Source organism: Haemorhous mexicanus, chromosome 3 (assembly GCF_027477595.1).
Source record: "Haemorhous mexicanus isolate bHaeMex1 chromosome 3, bHaeMex1.pri, whole genome shotgun sequence".
NCBI lineage: Eukaryota > Metazoa > Chordata > Aves > Passeriformes > Fringillidae > Haemorhous > Haemorhous mexicanus.
Window position 1 is genome coordinate 117,212,337 of NC_082343.1, and position 25,577 is coordinate 117,237,913.

General features: G+C 50.3%; 1 protein-coding gene and 1 long non-coding RNA gene across 4 annotated transcripts; one reads left to right on the plus strand and one right to left on the minus strand.

The window, feature by feature from the left end:
* The first annotated feature begins 12 nt into the window (after nucleotides 1-12).
* On the plus strand, nucleotides 13-24,763 carry LOC132325636 (interferon-induced very large GTPase 1-like). Of its 3 annotated transcripts, none has more exons than XM_059843173.1 (3): nucleotides 13-126; nucleotides 5,266-5,455; nucleotides 16,204-24,763. In XM_059843173.1, the coding sequence occupies exon 3, from the start codon at nucleotides 16,206-16,208 to the stop codon at nucleotides 23,508-23,510; it is 7,305 nt and encodes a 2,434-aa protein (XP_059699156.1). In that variant the 5' UTR covers nucleotides 13-126; nucleotides 5,266-5,455; nucleotides 16,204-16,205; the 3' UTR covers nucleotides 23,511-24,763. The 3 variants fall into 3 exon arrangements, with proteins under 3 accessions (XP_059699156.1, XP_059699155.1, XP_059699157.1); XM_059843172.1 differs by lacking the exon at nucleotides 13-126 and adding an exon at nucleotides 3,122-3,276; XM_059843174.1 differs by lacking the exon at nucleotides 13-126 and adding an exon at nucleotides 3,133-3,276 and having other exon boundaries at nucleotides 5,354-5,455.
* LOC132325637 (uncharacterized) lies at nucleotides 5,712-14,304 on the minus strand. The gene is made up of 3 exons (XR_009485993.1): nucleotides 13,871-14,304; nucleotides 11,311-11,378; nucleotides 5,712-7,466 (listed from the first exon to the last, which is right to left on the minus strand). It is a non-coding gene; the product is annotated as an uncharacterized LOC132325637 (long non-coding RNA).
* Nucleotides 24,764-25,577: the final 814 nt, after the last annotated feature.

The following is a 25,577-nucleotide window of genomic DNA, read 5'->3' on the forward strand; positions in this document are numbered from 1 at the left end:
CTTTGGCCTACCACCCTCAGGGTTGCTTCTGTCTTCTTCTCACATGTAAACATCTGGCATTTGTGGATTTTTCTGACAATACACTGCGTGGGGTTTTGGAGGACTGCAGCGAGAACCGAAACCCAGGTGGGAGGTGCAGTGAGCCGCAGGGTTTGGTGGCTTTGCAGTGACACCCAGGGGCTTGGGGACAGGGTGTTGGTGCTGCAGTGAGACCTGGGATGGTGGCAGGGGGCTATAGGGGAACCTGGAGTTTGGGGACGGGGCATTGCAGGGGAACTGGGTTTTGGGGTGAGGCTTCACTGAGATGTTTCAGGTTACAGAGAGCTCTGCAGGGGAACCCCAGTTTGGGGGTGGCTGCGGGGAAACACAGGGTTTGGGGGGATGGCTGCAGTGAAAGCTGAGGTTTGTGGGTTGGGAGGCTGCAGAGAGACCTGGGGTTGTGTGGCAGAGGAATTGCAGTGAGTGAGAGCCGGGATTTGGGGGCTGTGGGTGCAGTGAGGAGCAGTGTGGTGAAGGTGGGACCGTGTGTGACATGGGACCCCTCCTTGCTGGAATGATCAGGGTGTGACTGGGAGCTTCTCCTCTGCCTGGGCTGGGGTCCAGGGAGGCAGTGGTGACCTGTCCCCACACACAGCGAGCTCTGGAGGGACTCCATGCTCCCCATGAAGGGACTGCAGAGGAGGCTGTGGGTTTCCCGGGAGCAGGGCCAGCCCAGGAACTGCCCCCATGGACCACAGGACCGCTGTGCTCCTGCCCCGTGGGTGCTCCCTGCAGTCACACCCATGAAACCCACATTGTTCCAATTTCCTCGTGCCAAACCGTGTCTTGTTCCTGTCTATTTTAGCCTTGGGAAAGTGGCTGATCCAGCACAAATCTCAGTAGTGGGTCACGTATTCCAGCCTTGATTTAGGCATTGAGGCTTGGTGTGCTCTGCCCTTTGCAGCTTCCAAAGCTGGGTTACCTTGTCAGACTCACAAATGGGGCTGGGAGGGACCTTAAAGCTCATCCAGTGCCATCCTCTGCCACAGGAAGGGACACATTCCACTGTTCCTGTCTGCTCCAAGCCCAGTCCAACCTGGTCTGGAACACATCCAGGGATCCAGGGACAGCCACAGCTTCTCTGGGCACCCTGTGCCAGTCCCTGGCTGTGCCTCAGCCATTGAGCTGTGCCTGGCAGAAATTCTCTGGCCACACACATTCGATTTGGAGAAGATCAAGTGGATTTGGGGGGGTGGGAAGGTGGCAGCATGTCCCCAACAGGGAAGGAGGGTGTCCTTGGAGAGGAGCTGGTGTCCCTGGAGCTGAGAGAGCAGGAGCAGAGGAGCTTCATGCAGGATGATCCCCAGCCTTCTCCAGCTCTGGCTGGGTCACTCCTGCCATGGAGTCAGGAGTGCAGACGGTTTCAGTTTGCAGTGTGCACGTTCCTGCTGTCTAGGGGTGAGGCAGGAGTGTGCTCCTGCTGTCCCAGGCTGGCAGGGACAGAGAGGGAACGGTTCTCTGGCTGCTCCTGAAGGGACACTGAGGAGCTCCTGAGCCCGAGGAAGCCGTGCAGCACAAGGTGCAGCGCTGGCAGAGAGGGGGTCATGGTTTAATGGTGCTGGAGAAGATTTCCTGGGTGTGATGTGCCAGGAGCTGGACATGAGCCCAGGTGTGCCAGAGGCCACTGGCCCCTGGGCTGTGCCAGCTCTGGGGTGGCAGCAGGGCCAGGGCAGTGCCTGAACCTGTGCTGGCACTGCTGGGGCACCTCCAGTGCTGGGGGCAGCTCTGGGCCCCTCCTGCCAGGAGAGACCTGGAGGGGCTGGAGCGTGTCCAGGGAATGGAGCTGGGAAGGGAATGGAGCCCCAGGAGAGGCTGAGGGAGCTGGGAAGGGGCTCAGCCTGGAGAAAAAAGAGGCTCAGGGGGGACCTTGTGGCTCTGCACAACTCCCTGACAGGAGGGGACAGCTGGGGGGGGATCAGGCTCTGCTCCCAGGGAACAGGGACAGGACAAGGGGAAATGGCCTCAGGCTGGGCCAGGGCTGGATCAGATTGGATATCAGGAGGAATTTCTTCCTGGAAAGGGTGGTCAGGCCTTGGCAGGAGCTGCCCAGGGACATGGTGGAATCTCATACATGGAGGTGTCCAAGGAATGCCTGGACGTGGCACTCAGTGCTCTGGGCTGGGGACAAGGTGAGGAACAGTCACCCGTTGGACTCAAGGGTCTGGGAGGTCTTTTGCAACTTCAGTGATCCTGGGATTCTGTTCCTGTAACACTCCTGCAGCAGGGAATTCTTTGGCTGGAGGAAATATCCCTCTGGAGACAGGCTCAGCTAAACTGAGAAAAGAGGGACCCAATCCATGCTCTGTAGGTGATGTGTCCCAGCCCTGCCTGGCAGCTGCTGAGGCTCCCCCTGAGGCCAGACAAATGCCAGCTGTGTCTGCTCCAGCACTTGTGACTTGTCAGCCTGGCCCAGGTGATGGCTGCTCCTGGCAGGCTGGAGGTCTCCATATCCAAACTCCAGTGCTTGTTTTGATGCCATGGAGCAGGATTTTTGTGTCCACATGCCAAGGGAAAAGCAATCCAGGCACCCTGCTCTGGTTGGGTGTTGAGTGTCCTCTCCAAACCCCAGGGCTCTGTTCCTGTCAGGTGTGGGGTGTCCCCTGCCAGGAAAGCTGCGGCCAGGCCCTGTTCCTGCTGTGCTTCCTCTGCTGGAGAGGTGTCCAAGGAAGGCCAGGTTGGACAGTGCCTGGAGCAAGCTGGGACAGTGGAAGGTGTCCCTGTCTTGGAATGGGGCAGCCAATGCTTCTCCGGGAATAACATCCCAGCCCCTCACAACTATCCCAGGAAACAATTTCTTCCCAATGTCCCATCTATCCCGGTCCTCTGGCAGTGGAAAGCCATTCCCCCTTGTCATGTCCCTCCAGGCCTTTCTCCAAAGACCCTCTCCTCCTTTTTTTACATTTATGTGTATCCAACTATCGCAGTTTACAATATTATCACCAGCAGTCAGCACAAGAGTTAAGTGTCAGAGTCTGCAACTGTCACGGCTGCAACAGTGTTGACTGTGAGCCAACTCCAACAACCGCTGGTGTGGAATTCGGACCATGTCACGTGCCTCCAAAAAGATGGTTTCACTTCCACTACTCTGCTGCAGTAAAAAGCCTGATTTCCAGGAATTACCCTGCTGGCTCTGGAACAGAGATGGGAACCCTCCACCCACTGGAGAGGCAGAGCTGGATAAAAGGGGCTGGGGTGGGCTTCTTCCAGCCCGGGAGCTGTGGAGCCCGGAGGGAGACGGTAGGGGATGGGGATGGGGATGGGGGTGGGCATGGGCATGGGCATGGGCATGGGCATGGGCATGGGGGTGGGCATGGGCATGTTCATGTGCATGGGCATGGGCATGGGCATGGGCATGAGGATGAGCTGCGGGGCTCGGAGCCGGGAGCAGCATCTTGTTGCTCTCCTGCCTCCTGTTCCCGGTGCTTTGCCATAGCTGGGGAGATGGCAGGGCAGGAGAAGAGGGGGCTGAGGGCAGCGGGCAGGCACTGTGTGCTCCCAGCGTGGGCTGCAGGAAGCCTCCTTTGCTGGCAACGCTTTGGGGGAGCTCAGGGGAGCCGTGTGCGCTGCGGGGGCTGAGCTGGGAGGGGGCCGGGGTCAGAGCGGTGGGAGCGGAGCGACGGGGGAAAGAGGGGGGATGCGGGGGATGGAGGGGCACAGTGAAGGCTGCAGGGGCGCAAAGGCTGTCCCGAGAGCTGGCAGCGGGGCTGGCAGCGGGGCTGGCTGGGCACAGATCCCCTGCGGATCCCCTTCCCCTCCGCCAGCCCGTGCCCCTCCGGCCGGGAAACGCTCCCAGCAGGCGGGGCCGACCCTGCCCGGCCCGGGCACCCCCAGCCCCGCGCTGGGGCCGGATGGCTGCGCTCCCCTGAAGGCAGGAGCCGGGGGGATCATTCCTTTTCCTGCCCATGCAGGGAGGGTGGGATTCTCCTCTCTTGCAGTCTAAGCACCACCCAGAGCGCTCTGGTCCCTGGGACAGCCCCACAAAGGCAGCGGTGTTCCCAGAGCCCCTTTCCCTGGGGCAGGGCTGGGGAAAACACTCTCGGGGGGCTGTTCCTGTGAAACGGGGTGCAGGCATTCCCATGGCAGGTCCTGCTGCCAGCCTTGCTGCTTCCCTCCTTTGCTTCCAAGGAGGAACTCGGTCCCGAGTTATGCCCTGAATGTGCTCAGTGCCTCTCTGTGGGCACTGACACAGTCGCATGGGGCTTTTCCCCTATTCCTGCAGCAGTGGGAAGCTGTGCAGGGAGTGCCAAGGGTGCCTGGGAGCAGGCTCAGTGTGTGGCTGGGCTGGAGTTAATGTTGTTCAGGGCAGCCTCCGGCTCCTGAGACTGAACCAGCTCTGGCAATGCTCCAGAGGGAGAGAATGTGGGAGAGGACAGGGCTGGGACAAGTGGACCGAGTGGACAAGCTCCAGCAATGATCCTGAGCCAGGAGTTCCCATTCTGAGCAGCTGTCCTGAACTGACACTCTGCTGCCCAGGGAGCAGCTGGACATGTGCCCAAACAAAACAATTGGTGTCTGAAATCCCTCCTGAGCTCTGCCAGCACATGCCCAGCTTTCCTCTGCTGCTGAACTGCCCTTGTCTAGATCCAGGGGCTTTTCCTGTTTCAGTTGTCCCCCTCCTGTCCCCAACCTGCTGCTGGGAGCACAGGAGCTGCTGGGGGTCTCAGTGCCTGCTGGGATCCAAGTCCAGCTGTGCTTCTCCCCTCTCTGCAGGGCCCTGAGCTTCCCCCCAGCAGCAGCTGTGTGATGTGGGCAGTGGTGGGACAGGGCCCTGCTGCCCCATTTTCAGGGCTGTTCCCCTGGCTCTGCCCCCTCCTCACCTTGTCTGCTGCCCCCAGAGCACAGATGTTCCCTGGACAGCCTCTCACCCATCAGCACCCCCAAGTCCTTCTCCTCAGGGCTGCTCTCAATCCATTCTCTTCCCAGCTTGTGTCTATGCCTGGAATTGCCCTGACCCATGGGCAGCACCTGCACTTGGCCTTGGTGACCTTCAGGGGCTTTGCTCTGTCCCACCTCCCCAGCATGACGAGCTTCCTTCTGGTGGGGGAACATGGATGCAGGTCCCAGGTGAAATCCTGCTCTGGGTACCTTTCCAGAAGAGTCCTGAGGAGTCTTTGCTGCCTGGGCAATCCCCAGTGGAGGAGAAGGGTTGGCCTGCAGTGCTCCCTGGAATGAATCTGCTGTGCTCATGGGGTCACCTTCTCCTGACTCTCTGCTCTTCTCCTTTAGGATTTTGGGCCTTTCCTTCCTGCTGCTCTTCCTCCTGAGTTCTTGAGGTGGTTCCCTTCTTCTTCTCCACACCTATCGTGTACCCCAGGTCTGCCACTGCCACTGTGCTGTGTCCCCTGAGCTGGAGCCCTCGGCTGCCGGTGTCTGCTGGGAAGCCAAGGCTGGGAGCAACGGGAGCATCTGCTGTGAGGTGGGTGAGGGGAATCAGAGCCCAGAGCCCTTGCACACATTGCCCAAATCTGCAGGGATTCCCAAGGGAAAGTGATGCAATCACTACAGTCTTTAGCTAGCTCTTTTAGAACACCAGCAGCCATACCAAGGTTTATGGAACAACTCCAGGACAAATTCACCAGGAGCTGAACTTCAGAGCTGCGGCTCTACAGTGGGATTAGCTTTACAAGTGTCAGGGAGAAAAGTAAAAGAGTCAACGGATCCTCTCCACCACATATTCCACAAAATCTTTAATCCAGAGATGCAGAAGCAAAAGGGAAAGAGCACAGCTCTGCAGTGGTTTATATACGGGCCAAAACTGGCGGGCAGATACAAACAGCCAGCCAATGGGATAACCTTAGGGGAGGAGTGATGGGAGTGGTTTATAGAGCCAGTTCCAATGAGAGCAAAGGGGAGGAGAAAGGGGAGTGGTTTACATCAGGGTGGATACAATTTAGGGAGATACCAACTTGGAACAACATAGGGAGAGCTTTGGAAGCAACCACTATCAGAGAATCCAGATTACAAAACTGAAAACTGGGGTAACACAAACACTAACTGCAACATCTCCCCCATCTTTTTTAAGAAGAGGAAGGAACGGGATTACACTCTGATTTTGGGCATAACTCGTACCACCATTTGGTTGGGAGGCTGTCATCGGGAGAATCCTTAGTATCGGGCTTATTGGTATAGGGGTTTTCAGAGTAAGGAGCATCAGGGCTCTCAGTAACATCAATTTCAGGAGGGGAAAAGGTGAGGGGTGCAGCAGTGGAAAGGCAACATCTTGTTAAAATAACAAAGGGTATTACAATAAGCAAAACCATTACATTAAACCAAACAATAGATTTAACAATGTAAGAGAGCCACCCAGTCAACCCCCACCCTTAGAAGATGTTCCCCTGGCAGTCCTCCGATTCTTTTTTGATATCAGTTATCCATTCTTGCATTTCTCGCAAGAATGCGCGGACGTCTGGTGCCTTTGATGTAGGTTGAGGCAGCAGAGACCTTCAAACTCTTGACATTCATGTCCGTGCAGCAGCAGCAGGAAGTCAATAGCTGCCCAATTTTGTAGAGCAGCTTTCCTAGTGATTTCTTTGTCTGCTAGGAGGTCACTGATTGCGGTTGTTGTTAAACTGGCTTGTTTCACTACCCAACACTCAAGGTGGCCCAATTCACCTTGTGCTTTAGCAGCTGCAACCCATGGTAAAAATAAAGTAGCTCTTTTTAGCCTAGACCAATAAATAACAGTGTTTTTCTAAATTATCAATGCTTCACTTTTGGATTCTCAAATTGTTTTTCTGTTGTTAATTCATAATTTGGGTTTGGTTGGGAATGAACAGCATAAACAGCCCAAATGTGCACGGACCTCCGAGCAGGCAAGAGGGGATACCTGCTCAAGCTCTATCCCCACAAATGAGAAAAGTACCTTTTCCTAGCCTCTTTGGTCGGTGGTCCTCTGTGGACACCATCTTAACATACACAATCTTATCGCACCACCTGTTGTCCTGGCAATCTTTTTTATACTGGAGGACATTGGTGTACTGTTCCATGTGGTGCCTTGGTTCGTAGACAAACTGAATGCAATAGGCTGCACTTGAAGACCCTAAAACTTCAGGTTCTTGTGGTTCACTGTTCATGTCAAGCAGCTTGCCTACCCACACTCACCACAGCATGAGGGGGCTCTAAATGGTTCATAGGTCATGCTTGGTGTTCAGTAAACTATGTGGGTGCTTTCTTTGCTATTTACGGTTTTTTAATGTTCTTTCAGGGTACTCCTCGGGTTTAAACGGGACCCCCATTAGGCAGGCTGACATAGGATTTTCTACTGCTGCTGTAGACAAGTAGATGTGGTCTTGCTTAAGTGCCTCTGCCAACATAACCCAGACATTTTTCCTGGGTTGTGGAAGGATCCATGCATCAGAAGACTGGTTTAGGGTGAATCAGATGAAACAAATTCCAGTGAGGGCTGGCCTGGGGAACATGGCTTCTTCCTAAAATAGTATAAAGTTTAACAAGGATTATTTAGCATTTCATAATCATCAATGAACATATTAAGTGACAGAAAATCAGGGTAGAAGGGGGAATTTGGGTCTCCTTTTCCACCCAACAGACTTTTCCTCCTTTTAGCTGCTACCACATCTTTTTCAGCATCAGGAGGCCTGTTAAGGTGTTTGGTGACAGCATTTCAACCATTTTTGTAGGATCCACTGCAGGTCTAGTGGAGCAGACATGCAGGCATACCCACGTCCCCATGTTACCAATTACAGGGTCCTTTAGTTTTGGATGTTTGTGGGTCCTGAATGAAGATGGGCAGATGTTCTTCGTATCTGTGATCTCCATACGGCAGAGAGCGTCCCCACTGGGGGATTCAGATTCTCAAAAGAACAGTTTAATAAGTTAACAGTGAAGAGAGCTTTGCAAAGTTTTGCCTGAGGCATTTGTCCTTGGTGCCCTCCTGTTGACATTCTAGAACCTGTTTAAGTGACCAATGTGCTTGCTCAACCACACCATGACCTGTGGGGGAGTGAGAGGTGTGAGATATCTTATGTTCAACTCCCCACACCTGCAGGAATTTGTTGAATCCCTTGGAAGTGTAGGCTGGGCCATTGTCTGTCTTAATTTCTTTAGGGACCACCAACACTGAGAAAGCCTGCAGCAGGTGTTTCTTTGCATTCTTGGCCTTCTCTTCTGTGTGGGCAGAGGCATAGGTTGCCCCAGAGAAAGTGTCAATAGAGACATGCACACATATTTCAGCCTGACAAATTCAGATATGTGGGTGACATCAGTCTGCCACAATTCACAACTGCCCAGCCCCTGGGGTTAACCCCATCTCCTAATCATAGAATGGCGGTTGACCGCCAGTTGGGACAGGTCGCCACAATGGCCCTGGCCTGATCTTGCTTCTGGTGGAATTGGTGGACCAGCCCTGGCCCATTCTGATGGAACATCTGATGGCTCATCTTTGCTTGCTGGAAAATGTCAGGAAGCCTTGCTAGATCTACAGAGGCTATAGCCAGGGAATCTGACCTTTGATTTCCCTCCCTCAGCCACTGGTCCTGGCAGGTTGGTACGTGATCTCACATGCATGACATAAAATGGATGCTCTCAGTCAGAAACAGTATCAATTAATTTTGAGAGTATCTTGAAGAGAGTTTGGTTCAAGACCTCTTTCAAAATTGCATTCTCTGCCCTAGCTACTATTCCTGCTACATAAGCTGAGTCATTAACTAAATTGAATGGCCCAGAAAACCTCTCAAAAGCTCTAAGGACAGCAGCCAACTTAGCTATCCACAGAGACCCCTCCACATATCCTACGTCTGTTTCCCGCTGCTGAGTTTGAGGATCCTTCCAGGTCATTAGTGACTTATGGGATACTCCAGACGCATCAGTGAAAACTATCAGAGCCTTGAGTGGCCTCTGGCTCCTTTTCTCTCTAGGGATCAAATAAAACTTTTCATGAAACTATTGGTGGGCAGGAGCTTGGACAGAAATCTTTCCTACTTACCTATCCAATGCAATTTGAAGGATCTAATTTTCTCTTAATAGTTGTTCGAACATACCTGCTGTCAACTTCTCTGGAGATGCTGTATCCTCAGAGAGGCCGATTGGCAGATAAATGCATGCAAAATCACATCCAGCCAGTTCCAGGATCCTTACTCATGCTTTCCTGACCAGCTGAGCCATCAGCTCTTGTGGCCTTGTTATACTCTTGGACTGATGGTGACTGAGGAAAACCCACTTTGTGATCAAGAGAGGGTCCCTCTGGTCCTGGTCCCATTGGACTACTAAACCACGTAAGTGTGGCAATTTTCCCAAAATGATAAATTTGAATGGCAGGTTTGTTTTACGATGGTGGGACTGTCTCTCTTTCAGAGCTTTTTTACTTTCTTTAAGGCAAGCTTTGCCTCTGGAGTCGGGGTCCTGGGAGAACTTAGCTCCTCTCCCCCTTTCAATAAATTGAAGAGAGGGGCTAGGTCTTCTGTTGTCATCCCAGCCAGGGCCTGATCCAATTCAAAGACCCCCACAAGCAGTAGAGGTGCGCTAATATTTTGGGATCGCTGTCAATAGCCAATTTTTGATGAACAATGGTCCTTGCAGCAATCTGAAGCCCCAGATACCTCTAAAGGGGCACCCTTGAATTGCAGAAAAAGAAAACAAACTCCATAACTTTTGTAAAATTTATAAAGCCAGTATGTTTATTACAGCACTAGACACATGTGGGGATCACTCCCCTTAAAAAGACGTGTGTACCTCTGGGAACTCCAGATCCATTTTTATCTCCCTTACTAATCCATATGCATGGAATTTCACAATAGCTTCATACATATTAATTTTACTGATTTCGTGTTATACTTGCAGCTAGTTTTTCATCAGAAAGTACAGAAAGAACTCCCGGGTCACCCTGCCCTGTCTCCCGCAGTCTCTCCATCTGTTTCAGAGTTCAAGGGGACCTCCCTTATCTCTGTCCTTTGTCTGAAGCAGCTTCTTAGAGCACAGGTTTTTTTGTGAGAACAGGTGGTCAGACCAAACAGCTATGTTTGCAAGCTACAGACTTAATTCAAAGATGTCACCTAAATCAAAACGGATTTCTGCTCTAGAAAATTTCCACTCTGTCTCACCCTTTGTACTTTTTCCTCCTGTAATTCAAAACTGGCAGTTATCAAAACATTGACCACTTGGTCAAGTGTGTGTTGGAGCATATTGTCACTGGGAGCACACACAAGCACAGCATCCATAGAGTGCAGGATGATGGCTTCCCCCACCTTGGCATCTACAGGAGACAGCAATGAGGCAATGTACCATTGACAGATGGTAGGAGAAGCTTTCATTCCTTGTGGCAACACTTTCCAATGGAACTGCCTCATGGGAGCGTCCTGGTTTTGTGTTGGGACCAAGAATGCAAAATGTGGGGCGTCAGCTGGGTCAAGAGGAATTCTGAAAAAACAGTCTTTAATATCAAGAACTCCCGGATTCCAATTTTGGGGAAGCATCACTGGGGAGGGCATCCCTGATTGAAGGGGTCCCGTGTTGACAATGACTTCATTTATTTTTCTGAGATCATGGAGGAGCTGCCACTTGTTCTTCCCCTGCTTTCTAATAACAAAAATTGGGGAGTTCCAAGGGCTGAATGGTGGTTCAATGCTACCTCGAGCCAACTGCTCCTCCATGAGTTCATTGAGCGTCTACAATTTTTCATTGCTGAACAGACACTGAACTACCCATACTGGCTTGTTAGTGGTCCAATTCAGCTTCTGGATAGGACACTCCACAATGGCTGCTCTTAATAATCCCGAGGGTTTTTTGAGATTTCAATGCGTACCCCGCATTGTGACATGAGGCCCCTTACCCACAAGGAAACCTGGTAAACTGCAACAAATGGTCATATATTAGCTAATTGCCTGTCTGGCCCCTCAAATTGTACAACGGTTTTTGATGTTCTTGAGCGGCCCCTATGCCCTGTATTTTGCCTGCTACATTTTGTAGTTCCCAATGTGACGGCCATGCCCTTTCGGGGATGATTGTCACATCTGCTCCTGTGTCTAACAAGCCCTTCATCCCTATCCCACCCGAGCCTTGCTGAATGTGGCAGGAAATCATAGGCTTATCCTCACCCGCCACTTCTGCCCAGTAAACTTCTAATGCTTGATCATCTGCTGGGATCTTTGCTGGAATAGGAATAGCCTGGGCAATGAACTGGCCCCTGGCTAGGTAAAATAGTGGGTGGATACAACGTGCCAAGAGAAACAACACCACGCAGATTTGCTAAAAGCATCACCAGAACGATCTCAATCTCAGGTGGTGTGTGGTTGGTATCACCCATGACAATATACTTACCACCAGGTTCTAGAGGCATCGATGTTTCCCCCAGTGGTTTGTCATCTATCAGCATCCAGCTTCGGGACCTGAAAAACTTTTTGTCAGATGTGAGAAGTAGCAGCAGTGGCTGAGGCAGCCCCACACTTTACTGCAACTGTCAATATTAGCTGAGTCTGTGTCACGTCCAGTGTGGGTGTCACGTCCAGTAATGTTATGCAGTTCAGTTTTTATTTGTCCCACTCTCCCTTGCCCTTGGGACCCTGCTGTGTTTACTTTTATACGTGAAGCAGGATCTCGCTGCCCCACTAGTTTTTTTGTAGTGGGTGCCCCTCCCCCATGGTTCTCTTTTGGTTCTGTCCAAGTGGGCTGGTATGCTGGACAGGATTTGGCCAGCATCCCACCCTGCAGCAGTAACAGGTTAGTGGTCCCCATCAAAAGGGTGATGTGCTGACAGCAGCAGTGGTGGTCACTGCAACAGTCCTGCCCAACACCTGCACTCTATTCCAGTCAGCTGCTATGAAGTTCTTGGTGCATACCTCAATAATAGATGTTAACGAGGGTGGAGGGTCAAGCAGCATCCCTCTGATGATTTGCTGGTAGGCCTCGTTGGCATTGGCCTTTGCCATTTCCAGGAGAATCACCAGTGTGACTCTGGGTCCTCCACCTGTCTTTTGATTTGCACTTCCAATCTCTTAATAAAATCTATAAAAGGTACTTTGGGCTGCTGTCTGACGGCAGCAAAGCTGACATGGGACCCATGGGAGGGAATTTGCTGGAATGCCCTCTCAGCAGCTCCCTGGATTAAATCTAAAGTCAGCACAGCCAGCACATTGGCTCAGCCCATTCCCCCTCGCTGCACAGGTGGTCCATAGTAATAACATTTCCAGTTGTGTCATGCGAATGATTTAGAATCTGCAAAAGGTCAAAAAGAATTCCCCACAACGATCTCTTCCATGCCCCCTCCCACAGCAAGTGTTCTGCTAGAGAGACAAGGCATGAAATCAAATCCTTGAGATTGTGTGGCACTAAGATATTATAGGAGAAGGTAGCTCTAAGCAAGCCTTTAAAATACTCATTCCCCCTCCCAAATTCTTTTTGTGCCTTGCAAATTTCTTTTTTACTTTGGTAGGAGAGGGGCTCCCATTCTCAGAGCAAACCTTCTTGGCCATCACTAAAGGTCACTGGTGCAACAAGAGGAAGAGCCTTTTGTTTTGTGTTTAGGGGTTTTGGCCTGTAGCTTTCAGTTTTCACATTGTGGGAACCAGAAGAAGGAGCCTGGGATGCAGGGGGAGGGGCATGGGAACCGAAAGTAGGAATGAGGTGATTACAATGGAAGCTGATGCTGGGGGAGAAGGGAGGGTGAGGGGCAGGGCTAGGGGCAGAGCAGCAACACGAAGGGGCGAGGACTTTGGGAGGAGGGGCTGACGTGGGGGAAGAGGGACCTGGGGGAGGAGAAAGGGGAGGGGTTGGGGAGGATATTGGGAAAGGCTGGAAGAAAGGGGTTCTGGGGAAGGGACACATATGACTGAGACCCAACCACGTGGTTGCCACCATTTTGAGACCCGACCATGTGGTCCCCTCCATTTTGAATCGGGGTAGGGAGGGGATCGGGAAAGGCAGGGAAAAAAAGGATTGTGGGAGAGAGGAGCATATGTCTGAAAAATGACCTTGTGGTCATCACCAGTTTGTGCTCTTCAGGGCCCATTTTGAGGAGCAGAGAAAGGCTTAGGAGTTCGTGGGGAAGGGGAATAAGCCGGGGGAACTTCAAACCTAACAATTTTTGGGGTTTGAACCGGGGCAGAGGGTTTAGGAGAAGGAGCCTTGGCAGTTTGGACATTTCTGCAGAGCTGGGGTGCTGAGGGAGATGCAAAGAGCCAGGGGGAGTCAGGCTTGCCTAGCCACCCTGCTTGTCTGCTTTCTGTGACTCCCCTGGGGTAGGACAAATGGGCTGGGGAGGGGGGAGGGGATAGCTGAGGGAGATAGCTGTGGCTGTTTCTCCCTTTCCATTTTCTCAACTAAAGCAAGTCAGAATAAAACAAAAAGTGGGATCAATTTGGATAAAGAGGTGTCCCCCTGGTTCATCAAATCAGTCAATTTTCTTCCAACCTTGTTGCAAAAGGGGATGGAGGTTACATTCATGGGGGACACTCGGAGGAAGTGAAAGAACAGCCAGCAGATTATTCCTTTAAATAACCCTTTAGAAAAAGGCTTTTCCCCAGCTCTCAAGATTCCTGCAAGCTGGGTAAAAATCCCTCTCTGCTGTGCTGACAATTTAACACCCATGATAAGATATTTACTTGGGTCAGCTCAGCAAACTCTACCTTTGACTACAACAGAAATATTAACTAAAATAAAATAAAATAAAATAAAATAAAATAAAATAAAATAAAATAAAATAAAATAAAATAAAATAAATACAACAAAACTAAATTAAATTAAATTAAATTAAAATAAAATAAAAATCTAGAAGCAGCTCAGGGACAGAACACCATCCCCTTCCCATGCTTCCAGGGGCATCAGGACACAAAGCAAAAATGTCCCTCCTGGTCTCACCCATTTCCCCCCAGGGAATACTTACCACTACTGCCTGGATTAGGGGAGCTGTAGCCAAGGTTCCTCTCCTAAAGATGGTCCCTGGTGTTTTGGGGATTACCGTCTCCATCCCTGGAGCTGCTACCAGAAAGAAATCAGCCTGCTTCTCACCAGGGTAGCTAATGACCAAGTCCTTAAATGCAGTCACCTGCAAGTGACTGCACAAGTTCTTCCATGAGGTCTCAGACTGATCAGGAGGCCTCACGTTGGGCGCCAGCTGATGCAACCACTGGAGTCTTTAGCTAGCTCTTTTAGAACACCAGCAGCCATGCCAAGGTGTATGCAACAACTCCAGGACAAATTCACCAGGAGCTGAACTTCACAGCTGCAGCTCTACAGTGGGATTAGCTTTACCAGTGTCAGGGAGAAAAGTAAAAGAGTCAACAGATCCTCTCTGCCAGATATTCCAGAAAGTCTTTATTCCAGAGATGCAGAAGAAAAAGAGAGCAAAGCTCTGCAGTGGTTTATATACAGGCCAAAACTGGCGGGCAGATACAAACAGCCAGCCAATGGGATAACCTTAGGAGAGGAGTTAGGGGAGTGGTTTATAGAGCCAGTTCCAAAGAGAGCAAAGGGGAGGAGATAGGGGAGTGGTTTACAGAATTAGTTCCAAAGAGAGCAAAGGGGAAGAGAAAGAGGAGTGGTTTACATCAGGGTGGATACATTTTTGGGAGATACCAACTTGGAACAACATAGGGAGAGCTTTGGAAGCAACCATTATCAGAGAATCTGGATTATGAAACTGAAAACTGGGGAAACAGAAACACTAACTGCAGCAGGAAAGCTGCCCCTGAAGGCTCTGGAAGGGTGCAGGAGCCCAGTCCAAGCCCTTGGCATCAATACCTGTGCTGATAAGAGTGTTGTGGCCTTGGTGGGACGGTGACACATGGCGTTCGTGCATCTGAGACATAACACATGACAGACCTCATTGTTCATCAGCCAAACAGCCTGTTTTATTGTTCAGGGCTTGCTTTTATAAGACATTCAAAGCTCCCAGCTCTAAACAGCCACTGGTCTAATCTCCATGCCCCCTATACTATGAACCAGTCAAATACTTGTATTTTAGGAGACTTCTTATTAGTTGAAACCTCTGTCAGACAGCCCAGAGGCCGGTTTATGGGAGTGGGCTGGGTTTCTTATTTATAACTGGATTAAAACGCAGTACAAATAAGCTTGTACGGTAACAGGAGAGAAGCTGAATGCTCAGAAGGATTTTTTCCAAGGAATAAATCTCTCCAGGATCCAATTGAACTGAGACCAGGACACTTTTCAGAGTTGTGTGACAGAGTCAAAACCCCCAAAAGTTAAAAGGCAGGTGCCCAGTTGAAGGTTTGCAGGCACTTTTCCTCTTGTCACCAGAGATTTTGACCTTGGTGGCTCCGTAGTAGTTGAAGCCAAGACTGCCACCAAAGGGCACCTGCCTGACGAGACCCTCTGTGCTAATGAGCAGAAGGTCACAGAGGGCACCTCTCTGAGTTGGGTCCCAGCATTTCCAGTCTCTCCTGAAGGGCCGCCAGGATGTCCCAGGCACAGCTGTGGGCAGGGACAAGGTGGATTTTCCCCTGCACTGGGGTGGGGCCCTGAGTGTGCCAGGAAGCAGCTCCTGGGAAGAGGCCAGAGAGGGGCGAGGGAGGGGCTGTGCTGGCAGCTGGAGCAGGAGCACAGCTCAGTGCCCATAGGGGGCATTGGGGAAGTGTGTCTGGGGAGTGTGGGGTGCCCATGGAGGGAGTGTGTGAGCACTGCCTCTGGGTGCTGGCAGCAGCAGGCTGGGCCAGGCAGCGAGCAGGGCAGCCAAGGGCTGGGCAGAGGGTGCAGGATGCAGGCAGGGCTGTGCCAGTGTTCCAGGGAGCCAGGAATGCCCCTGGCTATCTGCACTTGTAGATTGAGGAGTTCTGCAGGGAGGATGTGGGTGATGGTGAAGGCAGCACCTTGTCCAGGGCAGGTTGTGTGGTTCAGTGTGTGTGTGTGTATGTCTATGTGTGTCTGTGTCTGTGTGTCGGTGTGTGCATGTGTCTCTGTGTGTCTGTGTGTCTGTGTGTCTGTGTGTGTGTTGTACATCTCTGTGTCTCTATTTGTGTATCTGTGTGTCTGTGCAATTTCTGGGATACACAATCAGCGTCAGGGTTGATCCTGCAAACAGGAGAGCAACAGGCACATCCAGGCTGCTGGGAAGGAGACCCTGCCTCTTGTGCCATCCCAGGCCTGGCTCCAGCAGCCAGGTGGGAGTAATCCCCAGGGCTGCAGCTGCTGCAGAGCCTCTGCCTGGAGCCTGGGGCCTCTGACAACACCTTAGGGAAAGTGTCTGTTCTTCCTCCACAGCCATGGCTTTGCAGGAGGACACACAGGAGGAGGATGCAAAGGCCCAGCTCCTGGCAGAGGCATTCCAGAAGGAAGGACTGGATGCTGGATACTGGCTGCCTAAAGCTTCACAGATCCTGGGAATCAAGTGCAGAGAAGCCCTGCAACATCTGGAATATAAAGACTACCTCAGGCTGGAGTGCGAGGTACGGCACCCCTGGGAGAAAAAGGCACTCCAGAAACTCCTGAACATAAGAGATGACAAAACGTGTGAGGAGATGCAAAAGCAAAACTCGGAGAAGACAAAGCAGAGACAAGATGAGGCCAAAAAAGCTCTGAAGGATCTGACAGAAATGCACAACAGCCACAGCCACAGCCAGGATACTCTGAGGGAGAAAGCAGAGACCCTGTGGCGAGCCATGGAGATTCCCAAAGAGTTCTGGCCACCACCAGAGAAACCCTTGGCAGATATGCTGGAGAGCATCCAGAAGCAGCTGGAGCAGCAGGAGCAGTCAGCAAGCAGGAGGGAGAACATCCCTGACACAGAGGTGCTGAGGAGGGCGTCAGGGGGACTGGCCCTGCAGGGCATCTACAGAACCAGCAGACCTGAAGATGTGCTGGCAAAGCGAGAGCAGCTCCTCAGGGTTCCTGAGGGATTCCAGCTCGCCGGTCCGGAGCAAGGTTCGCTGCTTGAGAGGAAGGAGTTCTCCTCCTCTACAGCAGAATCCACTTTCACCAAGTCCATGGAGCAGCTGGGGTTCAGCATGAGCATTTCTGCCAAATGCTCATTCTGGGGGTTTAATCTGGGAGGGAGTGTAGATCACAGCAGCTTCTCGCAGTCACAGGACACCCACCAGTCCCGCTCTGAGCAGAGCTACTTTTGCACCACCATGTACCAGTACATCCCTCTGGCCTCCTGCTACTTCCAAAGGCATCAGCTTCGCCTCTCGGATGCGGCTCTGCGGGAGCTGCAAGGCATGGAGCAGCTTTTGAGCTTCAGTCGGGAAGAAGACAACCCTACCTTGGTGAAGATGTGTGAGAGCTTCTTCAGCAGGTTTGGCTCCCACATAAACCAGGGTCCCCTCCACTTTGGGGGGATATTCTGGTGGAAGGCGTCTACAGAAGGATTCCAAACTAAGCAGCAGGAAGAGATAAAACGACAAACTTCTGAAGCACTGAACAGCTTTGTTGGGGCCAGCTGGGCTGGTTTCTGGGCCAGTATAGAAGGGACCCTGGATGTTTCCAAATCCAGCTCACAGGCTTCTGTCCTGGGGAGAGCCAGAGAGAGCTCTTATACAGCAATTCAACTCTATGTGGCCAACACAGGGGGCCCAGCAGACACAGCTTCCCTTCCTCAGTGGAAAACTGGGCTCGTGTCTGATAACACAACGTGGTGCGTTATCGACCGTGGCTTTCAGCTGATCCCAGTGTGGGAAATCATCCAGTGCAATCACTGTGGGGATTTTAAGTCTGTAGATCAGATAAGCAGAGGCCTCAGGGCTGCATACAAAGCGCTGACGAATCAGAGCGTTGGCACCATTTTTGGAGAGGAAGTGGACAGTGCAGTGCAAGAGGCCAGAGATTTCATGGGGACTGTGAAGGCCTGGGAGGTGACAGAAGCGGATGAAGAGAAGATGCTCATGCTGATGGGACTAAAAGATGATCTGAATGCAAAAACCCGAAACCCCAGTGTGTGGATCAACGTGTGCCTGTCGGACAAAGCCCTGCAGGACCTCCTGGTGAACACTGTGCGAAGCTGCCAGGAGTCACCTCCAGAAAACACCACCTTTATCAAGGTAATGTTGAGGAGTCTCCTGAATCCTCATATCTACTCTGTCAAGGACTTCCCTGAGGCTTCCTCCATTATGCAATGGGTCTTCCAGACTGAGCAACCGCTTCCCGGACCTCCCAAAGTCTCTGAGCTTCAAGACCTCATCAAAACACTGCAGCAAATGAAGGAGCACATCCGTGCTGTCACCTACACACCAGGAAGTTCTGCTTCTGACGTTCATGAAGCAAAGATAGAAGCCACCCAGACCAGCAGCCTGGCCATTTATTCCTTACTCCAGTCTCTCCAGGAACAGGCTCAGAAGAACATGGAACTGTTGGTGCTCTTGATTGTGACCAGCACAGGGTACCAGGTGGAAAGCAGCACTTTTCAGCACCTCCTTGGACACCCAGAAATTCAGTACATGGCCAAGGAAATGGAAGCGGCACATGAGGAGTATGTGAACCTGAAGGAGCAAGATGCTGACAGAGCTGAGGCCTCCCTTCTGTTGAGGGGTCTGACTGTGACACCCAAAAGTCAAGATCTGTCCCTTGAGCAGAAGAGGGAGCGTTTAGTTTTCATGGAAGATCACATGAAAGGCTTGTGGTCCACACGGATAAAGAATCTCCTCCAAAAGCACCATGGAGACGAAGACTGGGAGAGGCTGAAACGGGACTTGGACTCCTTGATCAGTGGGTGCTTGGATGACAAATGGGATGAACAGAGGATGCAGAACATACTCAGTGACCTGGAAGATATTTTTCCAACACCTGAGGTTTCCAGTCAGTCCCAGTCCAAGTCAGACAGCAGCAAATCCAGAGAAAATGAAGCCATTGCAAACCAGGAGTTCCTGCAGCTGCTCAAGCGCCTTGGACTGGAAAGGCAATATCCAAGGAAAATGGGGATGGGAGATTTCTGCACCATCAGCAGGATATCGCTGCAGGACAGCCAGCCCAGCCAGGACACAGAACTGCCATTATACTTCTTGCAAAAGCTGTTAACCGTGGATTACCAGGTGAGGTACCTGACTTGCTGGGAAAGGAGCAACCCAGGCCTTGCAACTGTGCCACAAACCGGAGAGCAAGAGGACGAACAATCAGACTCCTTTGAAAACTTTCTTGATAAGCTGACAGAAGCAGCCCCTGAACGTGCAAGCAGGGACAGCCATGTGCACCCCATGGACCTGCAGATGGCCATTTTCCATTGTGCTGATGACTTCCTGAGACAGACCCTGGCAACCAAGCTGGCCTTCTGCCAACTGGCGCTGCCTCTGCTGGTGCCCAACCCGAGCACTTCACGCATTGAGTTCCCACTCTACGCACTCAGCCAAATCCAAAGGAGCTGGAAAGAGGTGGAGAAGGCAGGAAGACAGACCAGAACAAAGAGTTTCAGCAACAAACTCATCTTTCAGGCACAGACACCCATCGTGTCCTTCATCCGCATTGGCAGCTCAGCCTCCTCTTCCAAGTCTCAGCTCCTGAACACTCTGCTGAGCAAACACAAACACGACACTTTCTTCCACCGCCACTGCAAAGGAAGCACCAGAGAGCGATTGCTGATGGAAGGGCTGGTGGAGATCGCCTGGTACTGCCCTGGTGGAAGCCCAGATGACACCTTTGAGTGCTGTGTGGCTTTCTGTAACCTGCATGGAGACGCCAGGGATCACGGAGCACAGCTGCAGTTCCTGCAGGAGATTTCTGCTGTCAACGTGGCTCTTGTGTCAGATTGGGAGCACATGGACAACAGGGGGAAAAAGATTCTGCAGGACCTGTGGCAGTCACAAAGGCCTTTGCTTTGTCTTCTCACAGAAAAAGAGAATGTTGCAGCTGGTCGATCCAGCAAAACCATAACAATAGGGATCAAGAACAGAAATGAAGCAGAACTGATGGAGGAGCTGACCAAGACAATTGGGAATCTCCTGGGAGGGTCTAATCCATGTTTCAGCCTAGAGGCCTATGTGGACAAAGCCCACCAGCATGGATTCATAGTGGATGCAGATCAGCCCGCGTGTGTGACAGCCAAAGCAAAAGCAAAGGAGCTGGTGGAGCTTCTGAAGAAAGAGAAGCTGTCTGAGATCAAATCCCGGCTGCTGCCGCTTCAAGGAAAACTGTGGTACCAGTGGTGCCAAAAGGACAAAGAACTCACTCGCTTACAGGAGAAGAGGAACAAGAGCATTGAGCATCATCGCAGCCAAATTGAATATGAGAAGAAAGCACTAAGAAGAAAGCAACTTGAGCAAGCTTCCCCTCTCAACACACTGATGAAATCATTCCTCGAGTTTCTCCATGCCCAGCCAGCAGACACCAAGAAATACTTCCTGCACTGGATGAAGGTCTTTATGCATGAAGTGTCCTGTGGTCGCCTTGAAGAACTGAGGAGAGACTATCATAAGTTATGGTCTGAAATCCTGTCAAGAAAAAAAAGCAAGAAAAAAGCCAGTGGCAATGATGAGTTGCTAAATCACTTGGATGCCCTCTCTGATGAAATCAATGATTCATCCATCAGTCTGGAGCACCTTCTGAGAGAAGTAGGGCAGATTTATGAAGCTCTGCAATTAATGAACTCCAAGAATGCCAATTTTGACAAACTTCCAGAAATTGCAGCAGAGCTGATGGTTTCAGGGTACCCTGTGGAGCTGATGGATGGGGACGCTTCTTACCTGCCCTTGCGCTGGGTGGGAGCAATCTTTGACAGCTTAATTGAGAGGCTGGGGGACAAACGAGTGTTTGTGCTCTCTGTGCTCGGCATCCAGAGCACAGGCAAGTCCACCCTGCTGAATGCCATGTTTGGTCTGCAGTTCAACGTCAGCGCAGGGAGATGCACCCGTGGAGCCTTCATGCAGCTGATCCCAGTGGGCGAGGAGCTGCAGCAAGACTTGGGCTTTGATTTTGTGCTGGTGGTAGACACAGAGGGACTTCGAGCCATCGAGATGGCCAATAAACAGTCCCAGAACCATGACAACGAGTTGGCCACCTTTGTCATTGGTGTTGGCAACATGACTGTGATCAATATCTTTGGAGAAAATCCATCAGAAATGCAAGATGTTCTCCAGATTGCTGTGCAGGCTTTCCTGAGGATGAAGCAAGTCAATCTTTCCCCAAGCTGCCTCTTTGTCCACCAAAACGTGGGAGAAGCAACTGCCAAGGAGCAGAACATGGAAGGACAAAGGCGTTTGCAGGAAAAGCTGGATGAAATGACCGTGGTAGCTGCTCAGCAGGAATTCTGTGACATCTCCTCCTTCAGCGATGTCATTGGCTTTGATGTGAACACCCACATTCACTACTTTGCTCACCTGTGGCTAGGAAACCCCCCAATGGCACCACCCAACCCCAACTACAGCCAGAATGTCCAGCAACTCAAGAGCAAAATCCTCCAGGCTGCCAAGAAGCAGTCACAGTGCAGCATTTTGAGGCTCTCAAGCCTGAAAGATCGTATTGGTGACCTCTGGAATGCTTTGGTGAATGAAAACTTTGTTTTCAGCTTCAAGAATTCCCTGGAGATTGCTGTGTACAGGAACTTGGAAACGGCCTTTAGTCAGTGGACTTGGAAGCTGAGGAGTCACATCTTAGATGTACAGATGAGACTGGACAACAAAATTCGGAATGGGGACATGCAGAATGTCACCAGACAACACCTTGAAGGGCTGGTGCAAGAGACAAGTGATGCCATTGAGAAAGAAGTGGAAAAGTATTTCAGGGAAGACAAAGACCATGAGACACTGGTCCAGTGGAAATCAAGCACAGAGCTGAAACTGAAAGACCTAAAAGAGACTCTTCTTAATGAAACAAAAAAGAAATGTGAGAATCTCATTGAGCTACAGAAGGAGCAGAAGAAATTGGATGCACGGAAGTTGGACTATGAAGATGAGCTGCTGAGAAGGAGTCGGGAGCTGGCTGTGAGTCTGAAAGGGAAGAGCCTCAGTGAGAGAGAACTGAAGGACAACTTTACTGATGTCTGGAACAAGTGGATTGCTGAAGTCTCCCGTGCTGCTCGTCCTCTGGAACAGGTGAATATTGATGCAGAAATTGAAGATGTCCTTCTTGAGCACTTTAAGGAGCCGGGTTTCCATGCGCGGATGAGGTCATTTCCCAGTGGCACAGGATTTTCTTTTAATCCAGATAAACACATCACGAAGAAAAAATATTTTGGCTATTTCCCAGATCCCAGGAGCTTTTTCCATGGTGGTGTGATCAACTTTCAGCAAATCACAGACAACATCATAGCATGTGTGAAGGCAAACATTGCTAAGAAGGAAGAGGAGAAACGCGATTACAGTCGAAATTTTATTCATGAAATACTCAATGAAGTACAGGAAGCTGTCAGCTCTGTCCCCAGCAATGGGAAATGTACTTTTAACAAAGAGTACAGCATGGATTTGTCTCTGTATCTGTGCAAAATAGCAGCTGAAAGGTTTAAAGCCATGCACGAAGCATTTCAAAAGGCAAATAACCCAGTTATGTACCTGAGCAGCAAGAGAGAAGATTTCTTCCAATGTTTCCAGATTTCCTGCCAAGGAGCCACTTCTGTCACAACTTTTGCTGTTTTCCTTTGTGACAAGATTGAACGACCTCTTTGCCAGGCAGTCTATGAGAGGACAACTAAAGACATCGCTGAGGACATGAGGGAAAACCTCCCAGATTTCCAGGGCAACAGAGCCAATCTGGAAGTTTGCATCCTGAGATACCTGGCAAAAAATGAAAATTTTGAGTATTTCAAGCAGTACCTTACGTCTCCAAAACAGTTTTGTGAGAGTTACATTGAGACACAATTTAGGAGTTACTGTTTAGATGGGAGCAGGAGGCTGAGGAAGTTTTTCGATTTCTCCTTAAATAATCTCTTTCGAAAAATTCTGTCAGCTGTTTCTTTATCAACCCAAATTGTCAAAGACAGAAAAGACAGAGGAGACAAAGTCTCTCTTTGGCTGGATGAATTTTGCAGGGAACTGTCAGAGGTGATCAACTTGCCCAGAAGTGACCTGAAGGGCATTGAGCACCAAGAGGTCACAGACATTGAGTTCCTCAGCAGTGCCATGGCAGAAGCTCTGGATGGCCTGAAGGAAAGGCTCATGAAAAAATTGGCTGAAGCTGACCTGAGCTCATTTCCAAGGCAGCCTCACACCATCCTGGCAGAGCATTTTTCGGGGTGCTGGGCACAGTGTCCCTTTTGTGGGGCTGTCTGCACAAACACAATGCAGGATCATGATGGAGACCATCAGCTGGTCTTCCATCGCCCAGAAGCTTTGAAGGGATGGAGGTGGCATGAGACAGACCACCTGGTCATTGATATTTGTTCCAGCCTTGTTGCAAGTGACTGCTCATTCAGAGTTCGTGGCAGTGAATGGATTCCCTACAAGAAATACCGGGATGCTGGATGCCCTTATTCCACTTGGAAAATTCTTCCTGACTCATCCATGCAGGCATACTGGAAATGGTTTGTGTCTCATTTCAGGACACAGCTGGAAGCTCTGTACAATGGGAAATTTCAGGGTAGAGGAGAAATCCCTGAGGCGTGGCAGAGCGTTACCAAGCAGCAAGCACTGTCTGAGCTGGACAAGCGTTAGGCCACATCCTTGGGGAGGAAGAACCACAACAGCTTTGCAGATTAGGAGAATTTTGTACAGGGCTCTCCACAAAGTGCAGTTACAATGATGACACTCTCAAACCTTGTTCACATAATGGCATCTAACTTTTCCCAAATTCGGTGAAATAATGTTAGTGTGGCCATCGCTCAGCAACACCTCACTTCATGAGAAAGCCAGAATCCTCTTGCCTTCTTGCCTGATCTTCTTAAAGCACCTTCTGAACCTGAAGAATTAGAAATTCTTGGTTTATTAGCAATGGAATTTTGTGCTGAGTTTCAGTACCAGGGAGATCCACAATTAAATGTTACTCCCGATCATCCTTTGTACAGAAACTCAAGCTTGTGGTGCAATTGTACTCCCCCAGGGTTCCTTTAGGGTGAAATTGCTGACCTAGATGAGTCCCCACAGCAATTGCCAAAAAGATATTAGCCCATTTGTAGAGATAGAGCCTGCCAAGGCATTCCCCCCAAAACTAAAAGTGGCCCAGGTAGCATTGGACAGCTCACTGTGATAGCACTTAATGTTAAAAAAAGCCATCAAGAGAAAACATAGAGAAAAAGTATTTACCCATCATTATGAAGAAAACTGCAATAGCAATTTCAAACCCTAGAGCCCTGCAAAACAACTTACATCAGCTTTATTTCTACCTCAACTTCCCTGAGGCATTAGAACAATTAAACCAATTGGGGTGTTGGCTCAGCAAAGGAGTCAATACTACTTCCATTGCAATGAATAACATGATGACAGATGTTAGTGCTGTCAAACATGCAACCTTACAGAACAGAGCTGCCATGGATTTTCCTTTACTGACACATAAACATAGTTTTGAAGATTTTGAAGGACTGTGTTGTATGACCTTTTCTGACCATTCAATGTCCATCCACAAATCAAATTAAAACAAACAATAGATCATACATAGATGACTTGTTTGAAAGATGGAGTTTTACACCTTAGCTAAGAGAACTTTGCAAAATAGGTTTATAGGTATTCATTGTTATTGTAGCAATGTTAGTAATAGTGCCTAGTGTACTTCACTGTGCATGAAAAATGATGAACAAGGCCATCAAAAATTTTTTTCTATCCAAAAGAGAGGGGAAATGTGAGAAAGAGATTTGTGGAGAGTTCTCAAGGCCTGACAAGAGCCCATAGTATGCATCTGTATGCAAACTTTAAGATAAGAAATGCTAAATTAGAAATGCCAAAGAATAAGAGAGATATGGTTGAGAGAGAAATAGAGCTAGAAAAAAGTTTCAAAGATGGCCTTGCAAACAAGATTAGATACTTTAGAGAAATAGAATGATAAACAATGCATTGTAAGAGCACCCACAAGAAGTAGTTTTAAATAATTGGCTTTAAGGCATCTTCAGTACAGTGCAGCAAAAACGAATAAGCCAAGAAACGCTTATAATGTTTTGTAATCAAGAAAAAGTCAGCTTCTAAATGTGATGGCATGAATTGGAACATCTGTACTGTCTCACCCGTCATATGAGACTGAAAAATAGAATAAAAAGGTTTTAAAATGCCTTTCAGTTGCCCCATTTCTGGGTGGGAAAAGGGCTAAAATCTGACACCCCAAAGGCAGCTTTCCTGCAGCAAGGAGCTGTCCTGCTTGGAGAAAGGCTTGCAGGACCTGATGCCAGCTCCATCCTGGCTGCAAGCTGGGCTGCTTGGCTTTTGGGTGTCATCCTTCCCTCCCTCCTTGCAGCCTCCTGGATCAACTGAGGCTGTTCTCCCAGCAGGAACTGTTGTGCCTCTGGGCTCAGGAAAGCAGTAACACGAGTGCCCCAGGGCTCAGGCAGTGCTTTCACTGCCTGTCTCAGAGGTGTTGTGTCTCTGTCCAGGGCAGCCACTCCTGCTCAGGTGCCTGGGGCTGATGCCCTTCCCTCCAGCCCTCAGCCGAGCCAGAACTGCTCCCGCCCTTGGCCTCTCTGCTGAGCAAAATCCTTTGGAATGCCCCATGTGGAGAATCCTGTCTGCCAGCACCTTCTGCAGCAGCCCTCGGGGCAGTGCTGGTGCTGCCAAGGCAGTCTGGTGGCACTGGAGTTG